The sequence below is a fragment of the Diceros bicornis genome, chromosome 28 (genome assembly GCF_020826845.1).
Source record: "Diceros bicornis minor isolate mBicDic1 chromosome 28, mDicBic1.mat.cur, whole genome shotgun sequence".
In the NCBI taxonomy this organism is placed as follows: Eukaryota; Metazoa; Chordata; class Mammalia; order Perissodactyla; family Rhinocerotidae; genus Diceros; species Diceros bicornis.
In genome coordinates this window covers 7,206,301-7,229,674 of record NC_080767.1, presented here as the reverse complement: position 1 = coordinate 7,229,674, position 23,374 = coordinate 7,206,301, and the positions used below count along the sequence as shown (strand labels likewise).

Here is a 23,374-nt window from a genome sequence, read left to right as displayed (position 1 = left end):
AAAAATATTCTTAATCTTCCCTGTGCTTTCCTCTGTTGTGAACATTGTGGAAATGGCCTGATGTTCACAGATTGCATTGTTGAAAGAATTGCATAAAGGATGCCAGAAGATTTCTTGAGCATAAACGGCATGTGTAGCTATGAAAGAAGGGCTTTTCTTTGGAGCAAGGGAGAATTCTGGTAAAACCTTTTGATCGTGATTCTTTCTTAAGATCCTAGTTCAGCTTCTGGGAAAACACCAGTCATACTCCATCACTAAAGCATAGCTAGGTCATTTGGAAACTGTAAGCAGTAATATACATACTGCTTAATATGAAATAATGGTTCATTTTCTCCACTGGCCTCCTAGAGGCTTAGAAATCTCTTGTTATTCAGAATATTCATGGTTCTCCTCCTAACTGGCTCCTTAACTTGTTTTTTACAGCTATACACTGAAGTGTCAAACGCAGTCAGATTTTGGCAAAGTGACAATGCAGTTTGAACTAGAAGTGTGCCAACTTCAAAAACCCGACGTGGTGGGTATCAGGAGGCAGCGGCTCAAGGGTGATGCCTGGGTTTACAAGAGATTAGTGGAAGACATCCTGTCCAGCTGCAAGGTATAACTGATGGCTGGCTTCCATCCTGCGGTATGAGTATGGGTGTGATACAGCCTATGTGGAGACTGGGGTGATTGGTCCATTGGAACTACAAACTCATTTCTAAAGAGCTATCTTAAAGACCAATATCTTTTTGTTTTCAAACAAAAGATATTATTTTGTGGGTGAATCTAAGGCAAGCCCATCTGTCATTATCTGTTATCATCTTTTTTAATCATATGGCTTTGTATATTAATAACTGTTGCCTTTCCTAGATTCAGTTCCATATGTGAATGTACGCTCTTAACTATGTCTCCTTTTAATGTGTAATTTCTTTCTGAAATAAAACCATTTGTGAATATAGCAATCTTCTCCTCCTCTTTGTATTTGATTTTGATCCAAATAAAACCTCAAATGGCTTCCTAACTATTAAGTAGAGACTATTTGGAGTATGTTTTATCTGTTATCAAATATGCCTTGGGCAGAAAAACAGATAAGAATTCATTTGCATAATTTTTTCCTGTCTCTGATTTAAGTAGGATTTATTGAGATCGTTAACTAAGTCACAGCTGTGGTTACCAGAGTTAAACAACACATTTAGTATGTTGAATAAAAGAGCATAGACTTCAGTAAGTATGTTCGGTCAACAATGATAAGTATCTGAACTATGAACGCCCATGAAATGTTATTTTATGGTAATTTTCCTTAAGTCTCAATGTTGGCCCCAGATTTGTATTTTCTGTTTCATTTTATTGATCTCTAAAGGCCAGCACTCAAGTTATATTTGTATGGATTTTACCAATTAAACTAGTTGGAGAAAAAAATAACACTATTTCTAGTCAGTAGTGAGGGAGTGTTTTGTCATTCATTTATTCATAAAACATTTACTAAGGGCTTACATCATTAGGTCCTGGGGCTCAAGATGATACTGTCTCATAAACTCAAGGAGTTCAGAGTCTATTAGCAGGGTCAAATGCCTAAACCAGTGTTTACAGCGTAGAGGGGATGATGAACTTTGTCTGGAGGAGTAAGGCATGATTTCTTGGAGGAAACAGTATTTGGTCTTGAAGGATATATAGGAGTTCAACAGCAAGAGAACAGGGAATATGAATTGTTGACAGTGAGAATAGTTTGTGCAAAGGCGTGGGATTATACAATGGCATGCTATGCTTAGGTGGGGTCAGAAGGTGGTACAAGGGGGAAACAGCAGATGAGGAGTGAAAGTTTAGCCAGATATAAGTGATGAGAGAACTGGAAGGAACTTGAATCCTCCACTAATCTGTTTTGGCGAAGGAGCTGTCAAAGAGTTTTACACTTTTTATAACAGCGTTTTTTTTGTTTGTGCTGTTGAGTGGATTCCAACTCTTAGAGACCCTGTGTACAGCAGAGCGGAACCCTGCCTGGTCTTTTTGCGCCATCCTCTCACCTTCCAGCACTTGACAGGCAATGCTCCACTGCTATTCATAGAGTTTTCATGGCCAATTGTTTTCAGAAGCGGGCGGCCAGGTCCTTCTTCCTGGTCTGTCTTAGTCTGGAAGCTCCACTGAAACCCATCTACCGTGGGTGACTCTGCTGGTATTTGAAATCCTGGTGGCATGGCTTTCAGCATCACAGCAGCACACAGCCACCACAGTACGACAACCGACAGACGAGTGGTGTGGTTTCCTGAACAGGAAACAAACCCAGGCTGCCATAGTGAGAAGAAAGAATCTTAACCACTGGACCACCAGGGCTACACACTACTTGGTAAGTGAAGGCATTTAAGAGGCAGAGAGAGAGGAGATTCACAGATAATATTTAAAGTTTGGAACTATATGAACAGAAATAGGCACAACAAGAAAAGCCAGTTGAGTGGGAGGGGGCAGGAGATGAGATAAATGTAGAGTTCAGTGTGGACATATTGAGCACGAGGGACATGTAGGATATTCAGGAGACATTCAACAGGATACTGGAAATACAAGTCTGAAGTTGAGGAGAGAGGAAGTTCTAATTCCAGCAATGATGGGCAAAGTGTTTAGGGTCAACTCTTCTGCTCAAAATAATTAGAAGAACTGGGAAAAAACTTTTAAACAATCTCTTTGAAGGCATCAGAGGACTACCAAACCAGTCAGTAATTGTGGGCCCCAGTTCTAGGAGAGGAGGGAAGCAAAGAAAAGTGAGCCTGACATTTGGAGCCATGTTTCCTCTCAAGGAGATTGTTGGTTCTGGAAGCAGAGGCTGAGAAGCTGAGTCGAGCTTCAGTGAACAAGGCTGGGGAGATCAAACAGTTGAGGGCCTACCAAGGAGGGGTCCTGATAAATGTACCAGGTTTTTTGTGGGGACCCTGTGGGCTACACACTAGGAATAAAGGGGAAAGTAGACTAAAGCCCAGCTTTGAGTCATATAAATCCTTGGTTGAATTAAAGTGATCCAGGCTTTCTGGGGCCCTTAGCCTAGAGCTGCCCACCAAAAGCAAAAGTAAATTCTCCGATAGAAAAATTTCATCCAAAAATAACTACATGTGTAAAGACGAAACATGCTCAGAGACATTTTCAGGGACAGACATACAACAGAAATCCCAGGGATTCAGATAATGGAGTTATCAGACCTAGACATTAAAATAGCTATGATTAATGAGTTCAAGGAATTAAAAGAAAATATTGGGAATTTCAGCAGTTTGAAGATCTGAGAACTCAAATTTAGAGTATCTGATATTAAGAATTCAATGGATAAGTTTAATAGTGGGTTAGACATAGCTGAAAAGAGAATTAGTGAACCAGAGGATAAAGCAGAAAAATATTGGGGCTGAAACACAGAATCAAAAGGATGAAAAACACAGAAAAGAGCATAGAAAAACATGAAATATGAGGAATAGGTTTTGTAAAGATGTAATTTTAGCCAGAAGGAGAGAAGAGAGAGAATGGAGCAAGGTTAGAAGAGAAAATGGCTAAGAATTTCCCATAATTGAAAGAAATCAAGGTACAGATTCAAGAACACCATGAACTCCAAGGAAGAAAAAAATACCTTCCCTAAAAGAATTTTTAAAAATCTACATACATCTTGTGCATTTTAAATTGACATCTAAATTTTTTCATAACAACAATTAGTTGCAAGGGATGTACTTTCTAATATACTGTAAATATAGATTCTTTCAAATAAAATTGTTCTGTTGCTCTTTTAAATGTATCCGATGGCATCTAGATACCATAGTGATTTGATTCTCACCATTATCCATTAAAAAAATACATGACAAAGCTTTTCATTAAGAAATTTCAGATTCTTGCTTTTGCTCCCTGAACACGTGCTACCATTCCAGCACTTGTTTCTAAGTTCTATCGTGTTAGAATTTTTTTGTGATTCAAAGACTTTCATTCATCAACTTAACAGACTTCTTTGTAACAAAAATATGTACTATAAATATAATGGACTTTTTTAAAATATCCCATGACCATAAGGCTCTGAATGTTAAAATTTTGTTTTGGACTGACATCATTATAAGTATTAGTAGTATACATTTAATTAAAGCAACAAAATATACCAGAAAATTTTATAAATATTAAATATAAAAAGTAAAATTTTAGAGGCCAGCCCGGTGGCGCAATCAGTTAAGTGCACACGCTCCGCTGCGGTGGCCTGGGGTTCGCCGGTTCGGATCCCAGGCGCGCACCGACGCACTGCTTGGCAAGCCATGCTGTGGCGGCGTCCCATATAAAGTAGAGGAAGATGGGCACGGATGTTAGCCCAGGGCCAGTCTTCTTCAGCAAAAAAAAAGAGGAGGATTGGCGGATGTTAGCACAGGGCTGATCTCCTCACAAAAATAAATAAATAAATAAATAAAATTTTATTGGAAATTCCTGTCTTAAAGAGATAGATGGGCTTGTATCATCTATTGCTGTGTAATAAATTATTGTAGAACATAGCACCTTAAAATAACAAACATTGGGGCTAGCCTGGTGGCATAGTTGTTGAGGTGGTGCACTCCGTTTCAGCGGCCTGGGGTTCACAGGTTCGGATCCCAGGCTAGGACCTACACACTGCTGATCCAGCCATGCTGTGGTGGTGTCCCATATGCAAAAGTAAAGGAGGATGGGCACAGATGTTAACTCAGGGACAATCTTCCTCAAGCAAAAAGAGGAAGATTCGGGGGCTGGCCTGGTGGTGCAAGCGGTTAAGTGCGTGTGCTCTGCTGTGGTGGTCTGGGGTTTGCTGGTTTGGATCCTGGGCGTGCACTGATGCACCGCTTGGCAAGCCATGCTGTGGCAGCGTCCCATATAAAGTGGAGGAAGATGGGCATGGAGGTTAGCCCAGGGCCAATCTTCCTCAAGAAAAAAAAAAAAAGAGGATTGGCAGATGTTAGCATAGGGCTGATCTTCCTCACAAAAAAAAAAAAAGAAGAAGATTGGCAACAGATGTTAGCTCAGGGACAATCTTCCTCACCTCAAATAAATTCCTCCTCAAAATAAAATAAAAATAACAAATATTTATTATTTCACACAGTTTCTGAGGGTCGGCAATCTGGGAGGGCTTCACTGGGTGGTTCTGACCCAGGAGCTCTCATGAGGCTGCAGTCAAGCTACTGGCAGGGGCTGCAGCCACTGAAAGCTTGACAGGGGCAGGGTGACCCACTTTCAAGGTCACTCACATGGCTGCTGGCAGGAGGCCTCAGCTCCTTGCCACATGGGACTCTCCAAAAGGTTACTCAAGACACAAGTCGTCATCCTCCAGAGTGAGTAATCCAAGAAAGAAAGAATGACCATGACACAGGCATGGTATCTTTTTAACAATGTTATTGAGATGCAATTCACATACCATACAATTCACCCATTTAAAGTGTACAGTTCAATGGCTTTTAGTATAGTCACAGAGTTGTGCATCCATCTCCACTATCAGTTTTAGAACATTTTCATCTTTACCCCCAAAAGAAACTTTGCACATTTAATCACCATTCCTCGGTCCTCTCAACTCCCCCAGCTCCAGGCAACCACTAATTTTCTACTTTCTCTATAGATTTGCCTATTATGGACCTTTCCTAAAAATGGAATTATATAGTATGTGGTCCTTTGGGACTGGCTTCTTTCACTTAGCATATTTTCAAGGTTCATCCATATTATAGCATGTGTCAGTACTTTATTGCTTTTTGTGTCTGAATAATATTCCATTGTATGGAATACTACTTTTATGTATCTAGTCAGTTGATAGACATTTGGGTTGTTTCCACTTTTTGACAATTATGTATAATACTGCCGTGAACATTCATGTACAAGTTTTTGTGGGCACGTATCATTTCATTTCTTGAGTATACATACCTAGGAATGAAATTAATGGGTATATATTCCCAGTATATGTATTACTGGGTCATATGGTAACTCCATGTTTAATCATTCGAGAAACTACTAGACTGTTTTCCAAAGTGGTTGCACCATTTTACATTCCCACCAACATCATTTGCAGGTTCCAGTTTTCCCACATCCTCACCAACACTTCCTATTAGCTCTCTTTTTTGTTATAGCCATCCTGGTGGGTGTGAAGTGGCACCTCTTTGTGTTTTTGATTTGCATTTCACTGGTGGCTAATGATGTTGAGCATCTTTTCATGTGCTCATTGGCCACGTGTGTATCTTCTTTAAGTAATGTCTATTCAGATCCTTTGCCCTCTTTTAGCTGAGTATTTTGCCTTTTATTGTTCAGTTGTAACAGTTCTTTGTATATTCTACTACAAGTTCCTTGTTAGAAATGTGCTTTTCAAATATTTTCTCAATTTGTGTCTTTTCACTTTCTTGATGTGTCCTCTAAGGCACGAAAGTTTAATTTTGATGATGGTTATTTTTATGTTTTTGGAGTAACATCTAAGAAACCATTGCCTATCCAAAGTCATAAAGACATACTGATGTGAGACTGATAAAAGTTTTTAAAAATTCAAAATTGGGAATAAAAATGGGATCACTGAAAGATTCTAAAGACATTATAAAGGTCATAAGAGGATATACAAACATTTATATGTTCATAACTTGGAAAATTTAAATGAAATAGAGAAATTCCTAGAAAAATACAACTTAAAAATAACACAAGGAGAAATAGAACTGAATATTCTTATAACTATTAAAAACACTTTAATAAATTAGAAACTATCTCACGAAGAAAACTCCATTGGCTTCATTAGTGAAAATTCAAGTCTTTACAAATTGCTCCAGAGAATTTTAAAAAGGAGGATATATTTCTCAACTCATTTTATGGGAAGCATAATCTTGGTACACAACCCAACAAAGACAGTAAGGGAAAGGAAAATTACAGACAAAGTCATTTGTGTATATAGTTGAAAAAAATGCAGAGTGGGAGTAAGATGGAGTAAGCACATTCCTCTTGGTCTTTCCCACTGAATGCAGCTATTAGACCTAGCTGGAATGCATGGAGCAGAAGCTATTGAAGGACTCTGAAAAGTAAATGGTGGCAGGAGAATTGGGGCAGAAGACCAAAATATGAAGTACTGAACTGGCAATGAGTTCACTATTTTTTATCCTCTGGTCCTTCTGCCACTTGGCCTCAGACACGGGCACGGCTATGAAATGCATGGCAGAGTGGGCTAAGTAGAGCTCTAGCTTTCTGCCCAAAGAACCAAAAAGAGGAGCCCCAGGGAACTGAATAATATGATCCCCAGGGAGATCATAGAGAGGGAGGAGCTTGGGAAAGAGACCCCATGAAATTGTTCACACTCTCCTGGGCTCAGCCCTGAGCTATACTTAGGTTGATCTGGTCTTACTCAGCATATAAAAGACTTGAAGAACTGGATTTACCATCATCCAGGTCCCAGACTGGCCACTGGGTGGCACAAACATGGTCAGATCCAAATACCATTGCAAGGTCTGAAAGTTGAAATGAAATTCAACCACAGACCAGAAAAGGTTGGTTGGAACTCATGGTCTGAACCTGTTCAGTTCAATTGCATACTGATACAAAAATATCAACATTCTTCACAGGATTTCATTAAGAGCCAGAGTCTCATAGCATAATATTCAAAATGTGTAAGATTCAATCTAGAATTACTTGGCATACAAAGCACTAGGAAAATCTCAACAAGTAAAGAGACAATCAACAAACGTCAATACCAAGATGACTTAGATATTGGAATTATCTGACAAAGACTTTAAAGCAGATATTTTTTAAATGTTCTAATAAATAATTGTAAACACCTTTGGAACAAATGGAAAACTAGAAAGTTTCAGTAAGAAAGTGGAAAATATAAAGAATAACAAAATGGAAATGTTAGAGCTGGAAAATAAAAAAACCCAGAAATTAAAACTCACTGTATAGACCCCAAAGCAGATGGAGATGACAGAGGTAAAAGTCCGTGGACATACAGATTGATTAGTAGAGATTAGTCTGAACAACAGGAAGGAAAAAAAACTGAAAGAGCCCCAGGGGCCTGTGGAACAATAAAAAAAGTCCAGCATGTGTGCCATCGGACTTCCAGAAAGAGAGGAGAAAGACTGCAGAGCTGGAAAAACATTTGAGGTAAAAGCAGGTGAAAACTTCCCCAATTTGCCAAAAGACATAAATCTACAGATTCCAAAATCTCAGTGAGCCCCAAACAAGATAAAGGCAAAGAAATGTATACCCACACACATTGTAACAAAACTGCTGAAGATTAAAGAAAATAAAAAAATCTTCAAAGTGGCCAGACAAAAATAACTTGTTACTGACAGAGAAACAACAATTTGAGTGAATGTTGAATTCTCATCAGAAACCATGAAGGTCAGACGGAAGTGGTACCACATTTTTTCTTTTCTTTTCTTTTTTTTTCCTGAGGAAGATTGGCCCTGAGCTAACATCTGCACCTATCTTCCTCTATTTTATATGTGGGATGACTGCTGCAGCGTAGCTTGATAAGCAACTTGTAGGTCCGCGCCCAGGGTCCAAACCCGCAAACCCCGGGCCACCAAAGCAGAGGGCACGAACTTAACCACTACGCCACCAGGCCGGCCCGGCACAACATTTTTAAGGTGCTGAAAAAAAGAACTATGGAGCCATAATTTTATATCCCACGAAAATAACCTCCAGTAATGAAGATGAAATAAAGACACTCTCAGAAGAAGGAAAAGTAAGAGAACTCAGGGCCAGCCGACATGCTCTAAGACAGTTGCTAAAGGAAGTTTTTCAGAGAAGGGAAATGACAGCAAATGGACACCTGGAACATCAGGAAAGAAAGAGGAGCAACAGAAATGACAAATATCTGGGCACATATAATGGACTATTCTTTTTCTCTTGAGTTCTTTAAAATATGCTCGATGTTTGAAGGCAAAAAAATGTAACAGTGTCTGCTGGGATTTCCCGTGTGTAGATGTAATATATAAGCCCACTATCATATGAAGGGGAGGGTAAAGGGACTGAGATGGCAGTAAGGATTTTATATTCCACTCGAAGTAGTAAACTATTAATTTTAAACAGACTACGAAGTTCAGTATGTATATTGTAATCCCGAGAACAACCACTAAAGACTTTATACAAAGAGATATAGTCAAAATACAATAAATTATAATGGAACACTAAAAAATATTCAAATAACCCGAAAGAAGGCAGAAAAGAAGACAGAGGAATGAAAAAGATGGGAAAAAATGGAAAACAAATAATAAAATGGTAGACCTAAATCCAAGCATTATCAGTAATTGCATTAAATGTAACTGTTTAAAACACACTAATAAAAAAAATCAGAGGTTGTCGGAATGAATATCAAGACATGAACCGATTATATTTTCTACAAGAAACTCACTTCAAATATAATGATACAGATAGGTTCAAAGTAAAAGGATGAAAAAAGACACATCGTCCACTCAGACAGTAGACTCAAAGCAAGGAAAATTACAAGGGATAAAGATGTGTATTACACAATGATAAAAGGGCCAATTTACCAAGAAAATTACAATGAGTATGTAAGCAACAGAAATGACCTTAAAATTCGTGAAGCAAGAACTGAAAGGAGAAACACACAAATTCACAATTATCCTTGGGGACTTCAACACTCCTCTCACAGACTCTATAGAGCTCGTTGAAAGAAAATCAACAAGGATATAGAAGGAATGAAGAGCACCATCAACCAACTGGACCTAACTGGCATTTATAGGACACTCTATCCAACAATTGCCAAATGTATGTTATTTTCCAGTGCACATGGGACATTCACCAAGATAGACCATGTCCTGGGTCATAAGACAAACCTTAACAAATTAAATTTAAAAGAATTGGAAACAAGTACAATGTATGCTCTCTGTCCACAACAGAATTAAAGTAGATATCACCAATAGAAAGATATGAGGAAAATTCCAAACCTATAGAAATTAAACAAAACACTTCTAAATAATCCGTGAGTCAAAGAGGAAGTCTCAAGAGAAGTTAGAAAATATTTTGAACTGGATGAATGAAAATACAAATATAAAATGTGTGGGATGTCGTTAAAGCCACTTTTAGAGTAAAATTTATAGTATTAAATGCTTAATTTATAAAAGAAGAAAGGTCTCAAGTAAGTAAGTTTCCACCTTAAGAAACTGGAAAAGAAGAGCAATAGAGGAAGAAATGAAACTGTCCCTATTTGCAGATGACAGGATTGTCTACACAGAAAAGTTCAAGGAATCTACACAAAAAACTCCTCAAATTAATAAGTGAGTTTAGCAAAGTGGCAAGGTACATGGTCAACACACAAAAAACAATCATATTTCTATCTACAGTACTAGCAATGTATGATTAAAAACTACAATTTTAAAAATACCATTTACAATAGCTCCATATGATAAATTTACAAATAAAAAACTGTGTGAATATATAGCAAAGGGAATCCAGTAATATTTGAAAGGAATTATATAATTACTCAGTCTAATAATTATAAAAAATATATAGTATTTAAAATTAAAAAATATATAATATGTCATAACCAAGTTAGTTTATCCCAGGAATGGATGGAGGGTTTTACATTGACAAATTAATAAAAGGGGCTTGTCCTATTAATAGATTAAAGGAGAAAACATGCTCATTTCAATAGACGCAGAACATTCCATATCTATCACAATAAAAACTCTTAGCAAACTTGGAAAAGAGGAAACCTCTGTAAAGAAAAAAAGTCATTGTCTGTACCTGATATAATTGTGTATATGGAAACTATGGAAATATCTACAAATAAATTATTAAATGGTTCTTTACATATTCTGGATACAAGTCCTTTGCCAGATAGGTGATTCGCAAATATTTTCTTCAATTTGTGGCTTGTCCTTTCATCCTCTTAACAGTGTCTTTCCCAGAGGAAAATGTCTTCATGAGGTCCAATTGATCAGTTTTTTAATGGATCATGCTTTTTGTGTTATATCTAAGAAATCTTTGCTTAACCTCAGATTTTCTCAATGTTTTCTTCTAAAGTTTTGTAGTTTTACAGTTTACATATAGAGCTATGATTCATATTAAGTGGAGATATTTACCACATGTACAACTGATAATGGGCTCACATCCAGAATGTCTAAAAATCCCCTACAATTTTCTAAATACAAATTCAATATACAGAAATCAACTATATTTCTATAGACTAAGTACAAAAAGAGGAAATGAATTTTTTGAAAAATACAACATATATATGTATATGTACAAATATGTACTACATATATATACACACACACACAATTCTAAAATGTCAAGTACCTAGGAATAAATCTCACGAAAGTTGTGTGAGTCCTCTACAGAATAAAGTATAAAACTTTAAGAGAAATTAAAGAAGACTCCGCAAATGGAGCGATATACCGTGTCCACGAATTTTAAAAATTGATATTGTAAATCAATGAAATTTCCCTAAATTGTCCATAAATTCAGTGTAATCACAACCAAAATCCCAACAGGCTTTTTGTGGATCTTGACAAACTAATTCTAAACTGTATAGGAGATCATAAAGCTATAGTAACGCAGCGCGTGGTGTTGGCATAGCTCAGACAAATAGACCAATGGAATAAGAGAGCTCATGAACACATCCAGCTGTGTACGGACATGTGATTTACAACAAAGGTGACACTGCAGAAAAGTGAGAAAATTGGTGTTGGAACAATTAAATATCCATATGGGAAATTCGTGACCTTTGGGTAGAGAAGATTTCTTCAACTATCGATGAGCAGTAACCAAAAATGAAGACAAATCAGACTAATCAAATTAAAATATAGCATTAAGAGTGAAAAGGAAAGCCACAGAGTGGGAGAAGATACTTTCCACGTGTGTAACTGATAAAGGCTCACATCCAAAATATATTAAGAATTCCAGGGGGCCGGCCCCGTGGCTTAGTGGTTAAGTGTGCGTGCTCCGCTACTGGCGGCCTGGGTTCGGATCCCAGGCGCACACCGACGCACCACTTCTCCTGCCACGCTGAGGCGGCGTCCCACATACAGCAACTAGAAGGATGTGCAACTATGACATACAGCTATCTACTGGGACTTTGGGGAAAAAAAGGAGGAGGATTGGCAATAGACGTTAGCTCAGAGCCGGTCTTCCACAGCAAAAAGAGGAGGATTGGCATGGATGTTAGCTCAGGGCTGATCTTCCTCACAGAAAAAAAAAAAAAAGAATTCCAACTCATCAATAAGAGAGGATAGTCAACCAAATAGAAAAAGAAGCAAATATTTCACAAAAAAAGAAATCCAAAAGGCCTATAAACATGAAAAGATGCTTGACTAATTATCAATCAAGAGAATGCAGATTAAAACCACATTGAGATACTGCTTCACGTCCCATTGGCTATGATTATGACGTCGGATAATACCATGTATTGGCAAGCACGCAGAGCAACGGGACTTCTCGTATATTGCTGATGGCAATGGGAATTGGCACAATCACTTTGCAAAATAGTCTGGCATTATCTAGCAATGAAGACAGCAATTCCACTCCTAGGTATATGCCCTAGACAAACTTGAGTGCATGTGCACCAAGATATTCACAAGGATAGCATTGTCTGTCATTGCCCAAACTGGAAACAACCCAGGTGTCCTTCAACAGGAGACTGCATAAATAAAATGATACATTCCTATGACGGAACACTGTACAGAAGAGGAACAGAAGGAACTATGCCTACATACAACAGCAGGGAAAAATTGTGAAAACAAAATTTTGAGTGAAAGAAGCCAGATACAAAATAATTCATACTGTACAATTCTCTTATGTAAAGTTCAAAAACAGGATGAACTAATCTCTGTATTAGAAATGCCAACTCAGATGGTAAAACTATATTAACAAGCCAGGAACACATTATCATAAAGTTCAGAGAGGAGAGAAGGGATTATAATCATGAAGGGGCCACACAGGAGACCATGGAGGTGTTGGCAATGTTCTATTTCTTGAACTCCATAGAGATTATGTGGATATTTAGAACATTTACAATAATTCATTAAGCTATACAATTAAGTATGGTCACTTTTTATGTGTTATATTCATAATACAGAAAGTTTAAAATGTTTCTTACGAGGCTGAATAAGCTTTCTAACCTACATGTGATATATTTACTTTTGTTCAAAGATGTAACACTGCCCTTTTGGAAGTAAATGTGGAACTTTTTACGTCATCCTTTAAATGGTACACAATAGGCACCTGGACACGGGAGACGGGGAGCTCTTTCTCATTACGAGAGCGGTGAAAATGCAGATAGGACACTCTTTGTAGGGGATATTTCTAACATACTTGTAACAAAACTCAAACATTCTAATTCTAAGATAGATGGAGAGGTAGGAAGGCAGAGAGGCTTGTCATGATTCCGTGGCCTGAATGAAATAATGCACTATGACCGTCAATGTTTCTGAGCCAGGCTCTCTTGGTTTTGTCCTCACAGAGCTCTTCCTCAGGAGTAATACTTTCTCTGATAACAGTTGAGCATGGAAGAGGCTAGGTTATTAAACAAATGTCATCAAAAATAAGCTCATGAAAAGATGCTCAACATCATTAGCCATCAGGGAAATGCAAACCAAAACCACAATGAGATGCCACTTCCTCCCACTGGGATGACTGTATTTGGAAAGACAGTAAGAAGTGTTGGTGAGGATGTAGAGAAATTGGAACTCTCCTACATTGCAGGTGGGAATGTAAAATGATGCAGCTGCTTTGGGAAACAGTCCGGCAGTTCCTCAAATGGCTAAACATAGAGTTACCATTTGAGCCAACAATTCTACTCCTAGGTATGTACCCAAGAGAAATGAAAACATATGCGAACACAAAAACTTGTATATGAGTGTTCATAGAGCATTATTCATAATAGCCAAGAAGTGGAAACAACCCAAATGCCCATCAATCAATTGATAAACTGATAAATAAAAGGTGATACATCCACACTATGGAATATTATTCAGCCATAAAAAGGAATGAAGTACTGGCACATGCTACGACACGGATGAACCTTGAAAGTGTTATGCTGAGTGAAGGAAGCCAGATAAAAGGACTCATGTTATATGATTACATTTATATGAAGTGTCTAGAATAGGCTAATCCAGAAAGACAGAGAGCAGATGAGTGGCTGTGTAGGGCTGGGAAGATGAGGGGGTTAGAGGGTGACAGCTAAGGGGTACAAGGTTTCTTTCGGGGGTAAAGAAAATGTTCTAAAATTGATTGTGGTAATGATTGCACAACTCTGTAAATATACTAAAAGCCATTGAATTATACACTTCAAAGGGGTGAATTGTAAGGTATGTGAATTATATATCAATAAAGCTTTTAAAAATATGTCATCATTCCGTCATGCTATTTAACATTTCTGAACAGCCCAACTTGGACCAAAATACCCTAGTTTTTAACACCAGACTTCACACCTTAACAGAAACAATGCAAAGATAAGACATAAACATACAACAAACTCTTCTTTGGATACTGATGTCTTGATGAAAGGAGGCTTCTCTGGTGCCTCACTGACACGTTTACACTCTTATGTGGCATCCTGGGGCAGTGCACCCTAGGAAGACTGGGGATGGGTAAAGGTTGCTCTGTGTGTGTGTGTAAAGTGTTTGAAAGATAATTTTGAAAGGGAAGCTGGGAAAAAAGAAATAGAAGGAAATCTCTAGGTGTATGTTCAGGTAGTTCAATTTTAGGAAAAAATGTGAGGATCTGGAAACTGATTCCCTTAAAACCGTGCATGTCTGAACTTCCCTTGGAAGGCCTTCAGGTACCCATGTGAAGATCTGAGCTGTAGTTCAAAACCTTGTCTTTCAAGACCATAATCTCTGCTATGAATTGATCAAGCTTCCCTGGCAGCAATGCCAAGAATTTGACTCCCACTCCTCCATTCAGCTGAGCCAGCCTCTTTGAGGTGACAAGCCCTGAATGCTTCAGCCTCATGGTCTAATTTTCACATGGGAAGAGCTTAGGAAGGAAGAAGGAAGGAGGATCACATCAGCTAATATATCAAATTATGATCCCAGTATGCTGAGAAAAGGACAGAGAGGACAGAGTTGTCAGGAGACACTCTGGTGGCTTGGAACATGGGTTGATCTGGGGCCAGAGAGCAGAGACAACACTCAGGAAGCTCAACTGAGGAAAGAGATGTGCAGACAGCAAGAGGCAGACCTCAGAGTAGAGGAGGATTTGCTTTCAGGACAGGAGAAACTTGAGAATATTTGTGGGATGAAGGGAAGAAATGAGCAAGGGGATGTGGAGAGACAGGGAACTGAGGAGGCTGAGAAGTTGTGAGGGGACAGAAGGAAGACACACGGAGGCTTCAGCTTTGAATCGCGACGGACACCTCTTGCTCTGAGGTGCTCAACAGCAGCAGCTCTGGAGAGACTTGTGTGTGTGTGTGTGTGTGTGTGTGTGTGTGTGTGAGGAAGACGGGCTCTGAGCTAACACCCATTGCCAATCCTCCTCTTTTCGCTGAGAAAGATTAGCTCTGAGCTAACATCTGTGCCCATCTTCCTCTATTTTGTATAGGGGATGCCGCCACAGTGTGGCTTAATGAGCGTTGCATCAGTCCGCGCCCGGGATTTGAACCTGCGAATCCCAGGCCACCAGAAGCAGAGTGCATGAACTTAACCACTATACCTCTGGGCCAGCCCCCCTGGAGAGATTGTTGGCGGACATGGATTGTTTCTGGAGCTCAGATCAGCTGACTCTACTTCTCTGGAGTCCTGGTGCCAGAGAGGTAAAGGGCTGAGAAAGAAGACAGGGGAAGAGTGGGGCCCCAGGACACCAGAGAGGGTGGAGAGCCAGCTGTGGGGAATGGCATCTGGAGTCAGTAAGAGGTGACTCAGTGGTCAGCTGAGCCTGGTGGGGTGGGGAGGGGGCAGCTGGGCTTAGCTGCATGGATCTGGAAGGCCCTGCTCTTCCAGCGGGCGGATGGCAGTGAGGTGAGCAGAGGAGGGGGCTGCCCAGGGCTGGAGAAGTGAGGAATGTGGGAGAAGTTCCAGGGGACAGAGGGTCAGCTGTGAAGTCCAAGGTCCTGGCCTGGAAGGAGGAAAGTAAGACCTGGGCAGAGGGGCAGGCTTTGAAGAGAGAGGCCAGCCAACAGAGAGGTCAGGAAGACGAGGCTGAGCAGGTGAGCAGGACTGAGGGGGAAAAGGAAGGGGATGGAGCAGATATGAACCGGGAGGACATGTAGTGTCCTGCATTGTCTAATAAGAGCCCCTATCCTCCTGGGGCCCCATGCACGTGGTTAGTCCAAACTGAGCTGTGCTGTAAGTGTAAAGTACACACTGGATGCCAAAGACTTAGCATGAAAAAAGAATGTTAAATATCGCATTAATAAATGTTTACATTGATTACTTGTTTAAACAATATTTTGAAAATATTGGGTTAAATAAAATATATTATTAAAATTAATTTCACCTGTTTCCTTATACCTTTTTAAGATGACTACTAGGAAATTTAAATTACCCATGTGGCTGGCACGATATTCCTGTTGCAGGGCACTGGCATAGACACTCCCTCCCAGGGCCATGGATTGTCCCTGTCATGCCTATGGCCCCAGCACCTGGAACAGGGACCTGCACACAGAGGCCTCAGCGATGGTGTGTGTGTGCGAAGTGGAGGAGAAAGTGAATTCATGTTGAATGAGAGAACGGATGAATAAGGATTCTATACGCTGTTCCAGAACATGGTCAGTTTCTTCTAAATTGCTGAGGGTTATGTGTGAGTACACACATGACTGAAAGGGAAACAGGGAGCTGGAATTGAGGAAAGCTCACCAAGGCTTCCAGAGCGGGAATCTCAAAGAGCATCTGATGGGACCTCACTTAACATAAGGGCCCAAAAGCCCGGACCCTTGCCTCACCCCTCTTTCTTTCCTTCTAAAAAAGTACTCCTGTAGCACTTTAATATATGCCAGGGACTGTTCTTGGCATTTTGCATGTATTGACTCATTTAAACTTCCCACCACTCTATGAGGTAGCCACTCTTATTGTCTCCCTTTTACAGATAAGGAAACTAAGGCACAGAGATGGTGAGTAACTCACCCAGGATGACCCAGGAAGTGATGGAACTGGTATTTGAACCAGGCCATCTGTCCCCAGCGTCCATACCCCTAACTACTACACCCCCCTGTCTCTCTTATCCTGTCATCTCGCCTCATCCCCAAGCTTCTCTCCAATAGAGAAATAGGTTTCTTTTTTCTCCCTTGACTGACCTCTCTTCCACCCCCAGTCCCTCAGACCTCGTATTCCAGGAGAAAGTTCTCAATGAACCTTGCTCTCTGGAAACAATTGTGAGTAACCCCCCAAGTTCCCCACAAATGAGTCACAAACACACACAGCTGCACAGTCGAATACAACAGCCAAGTAACCCTGCCCCCCCCCATTCCCTCTGCCCCATCCCTGAGCCTGGCCCACACCACCTTCTCCCTTCCCAGCCCAGGAGGCTCCTCTCCCAGACCAGGGATTGGCCCTCCCCGCCCTCCTGGGCAGACTCGAGGTTAGTGACTGTTGGAGGAGCCTGAGTCTTCACAGCTCTAAGCAACTGCTTTACCTGTCAGTCTAGCAGATGCCTGCGAGGTGACTATAGGGGACAGAATGGGAGTTTCCAGACACCACCTTGGCCAGTGCCGGGGAGATGCTCAGTCCCACCCACCAGGGACTCCATTCCAGCCTCAGCTTGGATCCCCCCAGTGACAGAGTAGCCTTGAGCTTCCACCCACTGGGAGCAGCCCTAGCCTGGGATCTCTACTTTCAGGGCCAAACACAGCCTGAAACACTAATTCGGAACCCACAGGTCATCTTCCTCCCTCTCTCTCTCTTTGAATTGTGAATAATAATGCATTTACTTATTCTCCCAACTAAAAAGTGTTTAATTCCTTTGAAGAACCTTGCAAGGCAGCTTGACTAGACAGCAGGCGGGACAGTCCAGTGGCTCCGGTGGGGGGGCCAGGGTCTTCCACTGGCCTGTCTTTTGGTCCAGCAAGTAGGCATTTGGACTGATGTTGCAGTCCTTTTTCTGAACACCGCTGGCTGTGGTGACACCCCCGCATACAAACACCCTGCCATCTCCAATGGAGCATATAGCATGGGACTCATCCAAGGGACAGTTGTTGGGCAAGAGAGGAAGTGAGATGGTCGTCCTGTTGGCCTTGATCTTCTGCAGGTTGATTTCCATGCTCTGCCAGTGGCTTTGCACACAGAGGATGTTGTCATGATAAAAAGCGAGCAGGGGCCGGTGGTTGAACTCAATGGGGAAGGTGATACTCTGGACCACCTCCCCAGTGTTGGTGTCAAAGCAGTCCACCACCCCGACTCGGATGATGTTGCACTTTACCAAGCACCGCCCAGTGACAATGTACAGGTTCTGGTCACCCTTGGTGATCACAGCTGTGGCATCCATAGGGATGCTCATCCTGCCTGCCAGGCACCAGGCCTCCTTGCGCTCATCATAACAATAGATGTTAGAGACATACTGTCTTGGGGCAATGCTCCCACCCACTGAGTACACTGTCCCCCCACAGGTCACCATGGTGTGGAAGACAAGCCCAATTGGCAGGTCAGGCAACTTGGTCCAGGAGTTGTCATCAATGTCATACCGCCAAGCCATCTTCAGCCCTGAAATCTGGTCAGTGGTGCCACCAGAGACATAGATGTAGCGACCAGCAGAGGTGGCACTAAGTGCTGCTGCCCGATAGGGCATCTCTGAGAGCTTCAACCACAGGTTCTCCTGAATGATATAGGCAAACACTCCATCGTTGAACTTGCCCTGGGCCTTTTGGCCACCTAGGATGACCACCGAATCAAGCAGGGCCCCCTTCCGCTGGTGGCTCAGCAGGCTGGATGGCCTCTCCTGCTTTCGTTCCACAAGGACACTCTCAATCAGGGTTGTGTGGGCTGAGCTATTCTCCATGGCCCTCAACTTGTTGCTGGCAAAGACCAGTGTGTCATTGGAGACGGCATTGAGATTGATGTAAGAGAAGAACTTCATGAAATGCTTCTCCCGCTCATCCTTCCAGAAGTACACCCAATTTAGGAGTGCCCTGAGAGCCTGGTCCTCATTGAGCACATGCAAGTGTTCATCTTGAAGCAGGCGGCCAAAGATGACAGGTGGACAGCACAGGAAGCCCTCAGGCATGGAGCCCTCAGGACTGGCCCAGTAGTGGAAGTTGTCGCGAATGCCAGTGTAGGCCAAGTCTGATACCTCTTTGAGCCCAAACATCTCAGCCAAGACGAGGTGGCGCAAGCAGTTGACAGGGCTAATGGACTTAATCAGGAAGTCATTGCAGTGGTTTCGAAGGCGTGGGGTGTTGAAATACTGGGCCCCACGAAGGAGCTCCTCCACGTTCTGCTCCGAGATCACCACCTTGCCGCTGTAGAAGTAGTCCAGGAGCTGGTCCACGGTGGCCGGACTCAGATAGTTGGGGTCAAGGGTGATAAAGAGCTCATCGGTGGCTTTCACATCATCACTAGAGATGAGGCTCTTTACTACTGGAGAGACAGCAGCCAGCATGTTGCGATGTGCATAAAAGACATGGTAGTCCACAGTCAGGGCCATGTCCCAGTACTCTTTGCATTTCCTCTGTTCGTTCAGTTTCTGCAGCAGGAAGCTGTCGTAGTTTTTCTCAGTGAATTCCCATTTCATGGTGCTTCTTGTTGGCTGAGGCAGAAGATCAGCAGCGGGTACCGGAGGAAAGACTTTCTCAGGCTGTTGGGATTGAGAATGATGGTGATTTGCAGAGTGGTTGACTGGGGAGGAGTAGAGAGTGGGAGAGAGGATGATGTCATAGAGTCGATGAGGCCATCACAATGCAGGTCCCCCTGAGGGCTTTCTCAGATGCTCAGGGCCTTTCTCCCCTCTGATGGTTCCAACCTGACAAGCCAGATACCCTGTCTGGACCTAGTGCCCAGGGCCCAGAGCTCAGGAGGAAACTCAGAGACGGGTTGTGACTCCCTCCCAGGACCTTCAAACCTCAGTTCAAGGCTGCTTCTGGAAGGTCAGAGCCTGTTGGGCAGAGGGTGGTAGAAGGGAGGATAAGGGCAGGCTGGGGGAAGGAAAGAGAGACTGTGAGATCATCCAGAAGAATCCTCCCATTGTACAGGAAGGAAACTGAGGCCCAGACAAGAGAAGGGACTTGCCCAAGACCACACAGCCAGTTGGAAGTAGAGCAGGACCCGGAAGCCAAGGCTTCTGTAACTTAGTACTCTTTCCGCCCTTCCAGAAGCTCCTCACTACTCAGCTTTCCCCAGCCTCTGATTCTCAGGCATAGAAGTGCCTTTCTCTGCCAAGGTTCTGGCCGTCAGAGAAGAAAGGCTCTGTCCTTTGGCTTCTGACCTTTGTGGCCACAGACACCACTCTTTTTTAACATAGAGGGAGAGGTGGAGGCCACTCCCTGGAGCAGGGATGCTGGGGTTAGCATCCAGTGAGTGGGGATGGGAGGGCCTCTAAAGCCCTGATCATTTCAATTCCACTGCAAACCAGGACATCCTCTGCACATTCCCAAGTCTCTAGCTGTAAGATGCTGGGGACTCTGGGGGTCAGCTGTCTCCAGCAAGTGTGGACTTGGACAGGTTGCTCAGCCTCTCTAAACCTCAGTTTCCTCATGTGTGAGATGGGAATAACAGTATCTGCTTCAAAGGCTGTTAAGAGTTTAAATAAGAAAATGACTAGAGAGTGTTAGCACCGTTTGGCTCACAGCAAATGTTCAGTAAACGCTAGGTGCCATATTGTCGTTAGTGCCGACGAGTGGATTCTGACTCCTAGCAACCGTGTGTACAGCAGAGCGGAACCCTGCCCGATCTTTTTTGCATGATCCTCCCACATTTCAGTGCTAAATCAGACAATGCTCCACTGCTATTCACAGGGCTTTCATGGCCAATATTTTTCGGCAGTGGGTGGCCATGTCCTTCTTCCTAATCTGTCTTAGTCTGGAAGCTTTGCTGAAACCTGTCCACCATGGTGACCCTGCTGGTATTTGAAATCCTGGTGGCACAGCTTTCAGCATCACAGCAACATGCAGCCACCACAGTATGACAACCGACAGATGGGTCGGTGTGGTTCCCTGAGTCAGAAATGAACCCAGGCTGCAGGGGTGAGAGCAGTGAATCTTAACCACTAGACCACAAGGCTTGCTATAACAGCTCTATTGAAATATAATTCACATACCATAAAATTCACTCCTTTAAAGTGTACAATTAAGTGGGTTTTAGTATACTTACAGTTGTGCAACCATCACCACAATCTAAATTTAGAACATTTTCATCACCTCAAAGAGAAACCCTGTACTCATTAGTGGTCACTCCCAATTCCCCCACCTCACAACCTCTGGCAACCAATAATCTACTTTCTGTTTCTATGGATTTGACTATTCTGGACATTTCATATAACTGGAATGATACAATATGTAGCCTTTTGGGTCTGGCTTCTTTCCTTTAGCATAATATTTTCAAGATTTATCATGTTGAGCCTGCCCCAATGGCCTAGAGTTCCATGCGCTCCACTTTGGCGGACCGGGTTTGGTTCCCAGGCACAGAACAACACCACTCATCTGTCAGTAGCCATGTTGTGGTGGCGGCTCACACAGAAGAACCAGAAGAACTTAAAACTATATGCTACTATGCACTGGGGCTTTGGGAGGTGGGGAGAGAAGAAAAAAGGAGGAAGATTGGCAACAGATGATAGCTTAGGGTGAATCTTCCCCTGGGGAAAAAAAAAAAAGATTTATCGTATTGTAGCACATGTCAGTACTTCATTCCATTTTACAGCTGAATAATATTCCATTGTCTGGATAAATCACAGTTTATTTATCCATTTATCAGTTGATGGGCATTTGGGTTGTTTCCACTTCTTGACTGTTATGACTAATACTGCTATGAACAATGCGTACAAATTTTTGCGTAGACTTATGTTTTCAGTTCTCTCATGGATATACCCAGGAGTAGAATTGCTGAGTCATTTAACATTTTCAGGAACTGACAAACTGCTTACTATTTTATGATCCCACTAGCGATGTATGAGGGTTCTAATTTTTCCACATTCTCCCTAACATTTGTTATTATCTGTCATTTTTATGTTAGCCATGTAAGTGGTTTTGATTTGCTTTTCCTTAATGACTAATGATGTTGAGCAACTTTTCATGTGCTTATTGGCCATTTGTACATCTTTTTTGGAGAAATATCTATTCAGATCCTTTGCCCATTTTTAATTCGATTGTTTGTCTTTTTACTGTTGAGTTGTAAGAATTCTATGGTTCTAGATACAAGTCACTTATCAAATATACGATTTGCAAATATTTTCTCTCATTCTGTAGGTTGTCTCTTCTACTTTCTTGATGGTGTCTTTTTAAGAACAGAAGTTTTTAATTTTCTAAAGTTTAATTTATCTATTTTTATAAAACATAGGAGAAGAATCCCTCTTATCCCTGTGGCAGATGACAGTGGTCTGGAAGAGTGATTTTCAAAAACTTTTGACCATGAACCACAGTAAGAAGCACATTTTACTGTGGGATCCATCACACATAAACATATTTATAAAACACTGCTTAGCCTTACTATACGTGACACTATTCTCTATTTTAAACATCTAGTCTGACAACCGCAATCTTTAAATTGGAATTTTTAGTATATTCACTTTAAAATTCTAAAAAATTTTAAAAATCTTTTTTGGGGATCAGTTCAGCCTAAAAATGTTATTATTAGTTCTATTACCCATCAGACTGGATCAAGTGAAAATAGGTACCCTGACTGCTATTTAGGCTAAATCTTGCACTTTTTTAAGGAAAATAAAATGTGAATGGTTGCTATATCATCTAAAATTTATCACTTAGCTCTAATTCTAAAGAAACGTGGAAAATTAAAGGGATATAAGTGTGAGTTAAGTAAATGAGTCTGCATTAGTTCATAAGAGGCAAATACGGTTTAGGTTTAAGCTAAATCTGCACAGTTGTACGTCAGTTCCTCTCTCCGTTGTCCAGCCACTCCCGGGTTTCTTCGTAGGGCGTGTGATTTTACGCCCAGAGGAAGGCAGTGTGATGGAATGAAGAGGGAGCCTGTGAAGAACGGTTGAAGGAATTGGGAGTCTGGAACCTAGAGAACACTTAGGGCATTTTCCTCAAATACCTGAAGGTCTGTCACAAGGGGAGAGAATGGGACTTGCTTTGGTGACAGCAGCAGGCAAAGGAAGTCTGGTAAGAAGTTGGAGGTTGAGCTCATATCTTCCTCAGCTTTGTCCCAACATGTGTCTGGAACACAGCGGGGACTCAGTACATACTGATGAAGTTGAACCATATTGAACTCAAGCCCACAATAGAGAGCTTTCAGAAAAACTCCAAGCTGCCTGACGAGAGAAAGAGGGCTTAGAAATCTAGTGGTTTCCCTGTCATTGGAGGTGTTCAGACACATTGGAGAACCATTTGTGGGACAGGTCATAGAAG

General features: G+C 41.6%; 2 protein-coding genes across 4 annotated transcripts in view; one reads left to right on the top strand and one right to left on the bottom strand.

Annotated features, from left to right (window-relative positions):
* Positions 1 to 941, top strand: part of MELK (maternal embryonic leucine zipper kinase) — a 90,911-nt gene extending 89,970 nt beyond the window's left edge. For all 3 annotated transcript variants that reach the window (XM_058523583.1, XM_058523582.1, XM_058523581.1), the window contains one exon: positions 424 to 941. In XM_058523583.1, the coding sequence (XP_058379566.1) occupies positions 424 to 601 (178 nt within the window). In that variant the 3' untranslated portion in view covers positions 602 to 941. The remainder of the gene's footprint in view (positions 1 to 423) is intronic.
* A 16,873-nt stretch (positions 942 to 17,814) lies between these two features.
* On the bottom strand, positions 17,815 to 19,587 carry LOC131393655 (calicin-like). Its single transcript, XM_058524711.1, has one exon. The coding sequence runs from the start codon at positions 19,585 to 19,587 to the stop codon at positions 17,815 to 17,817; it is 1,773 nt and encodes a 590-aa protein (XP_058380694.1).
* Between the last annotated feature and the right edge of the window lie 3,787 nt (positions 19,588 to 23,374).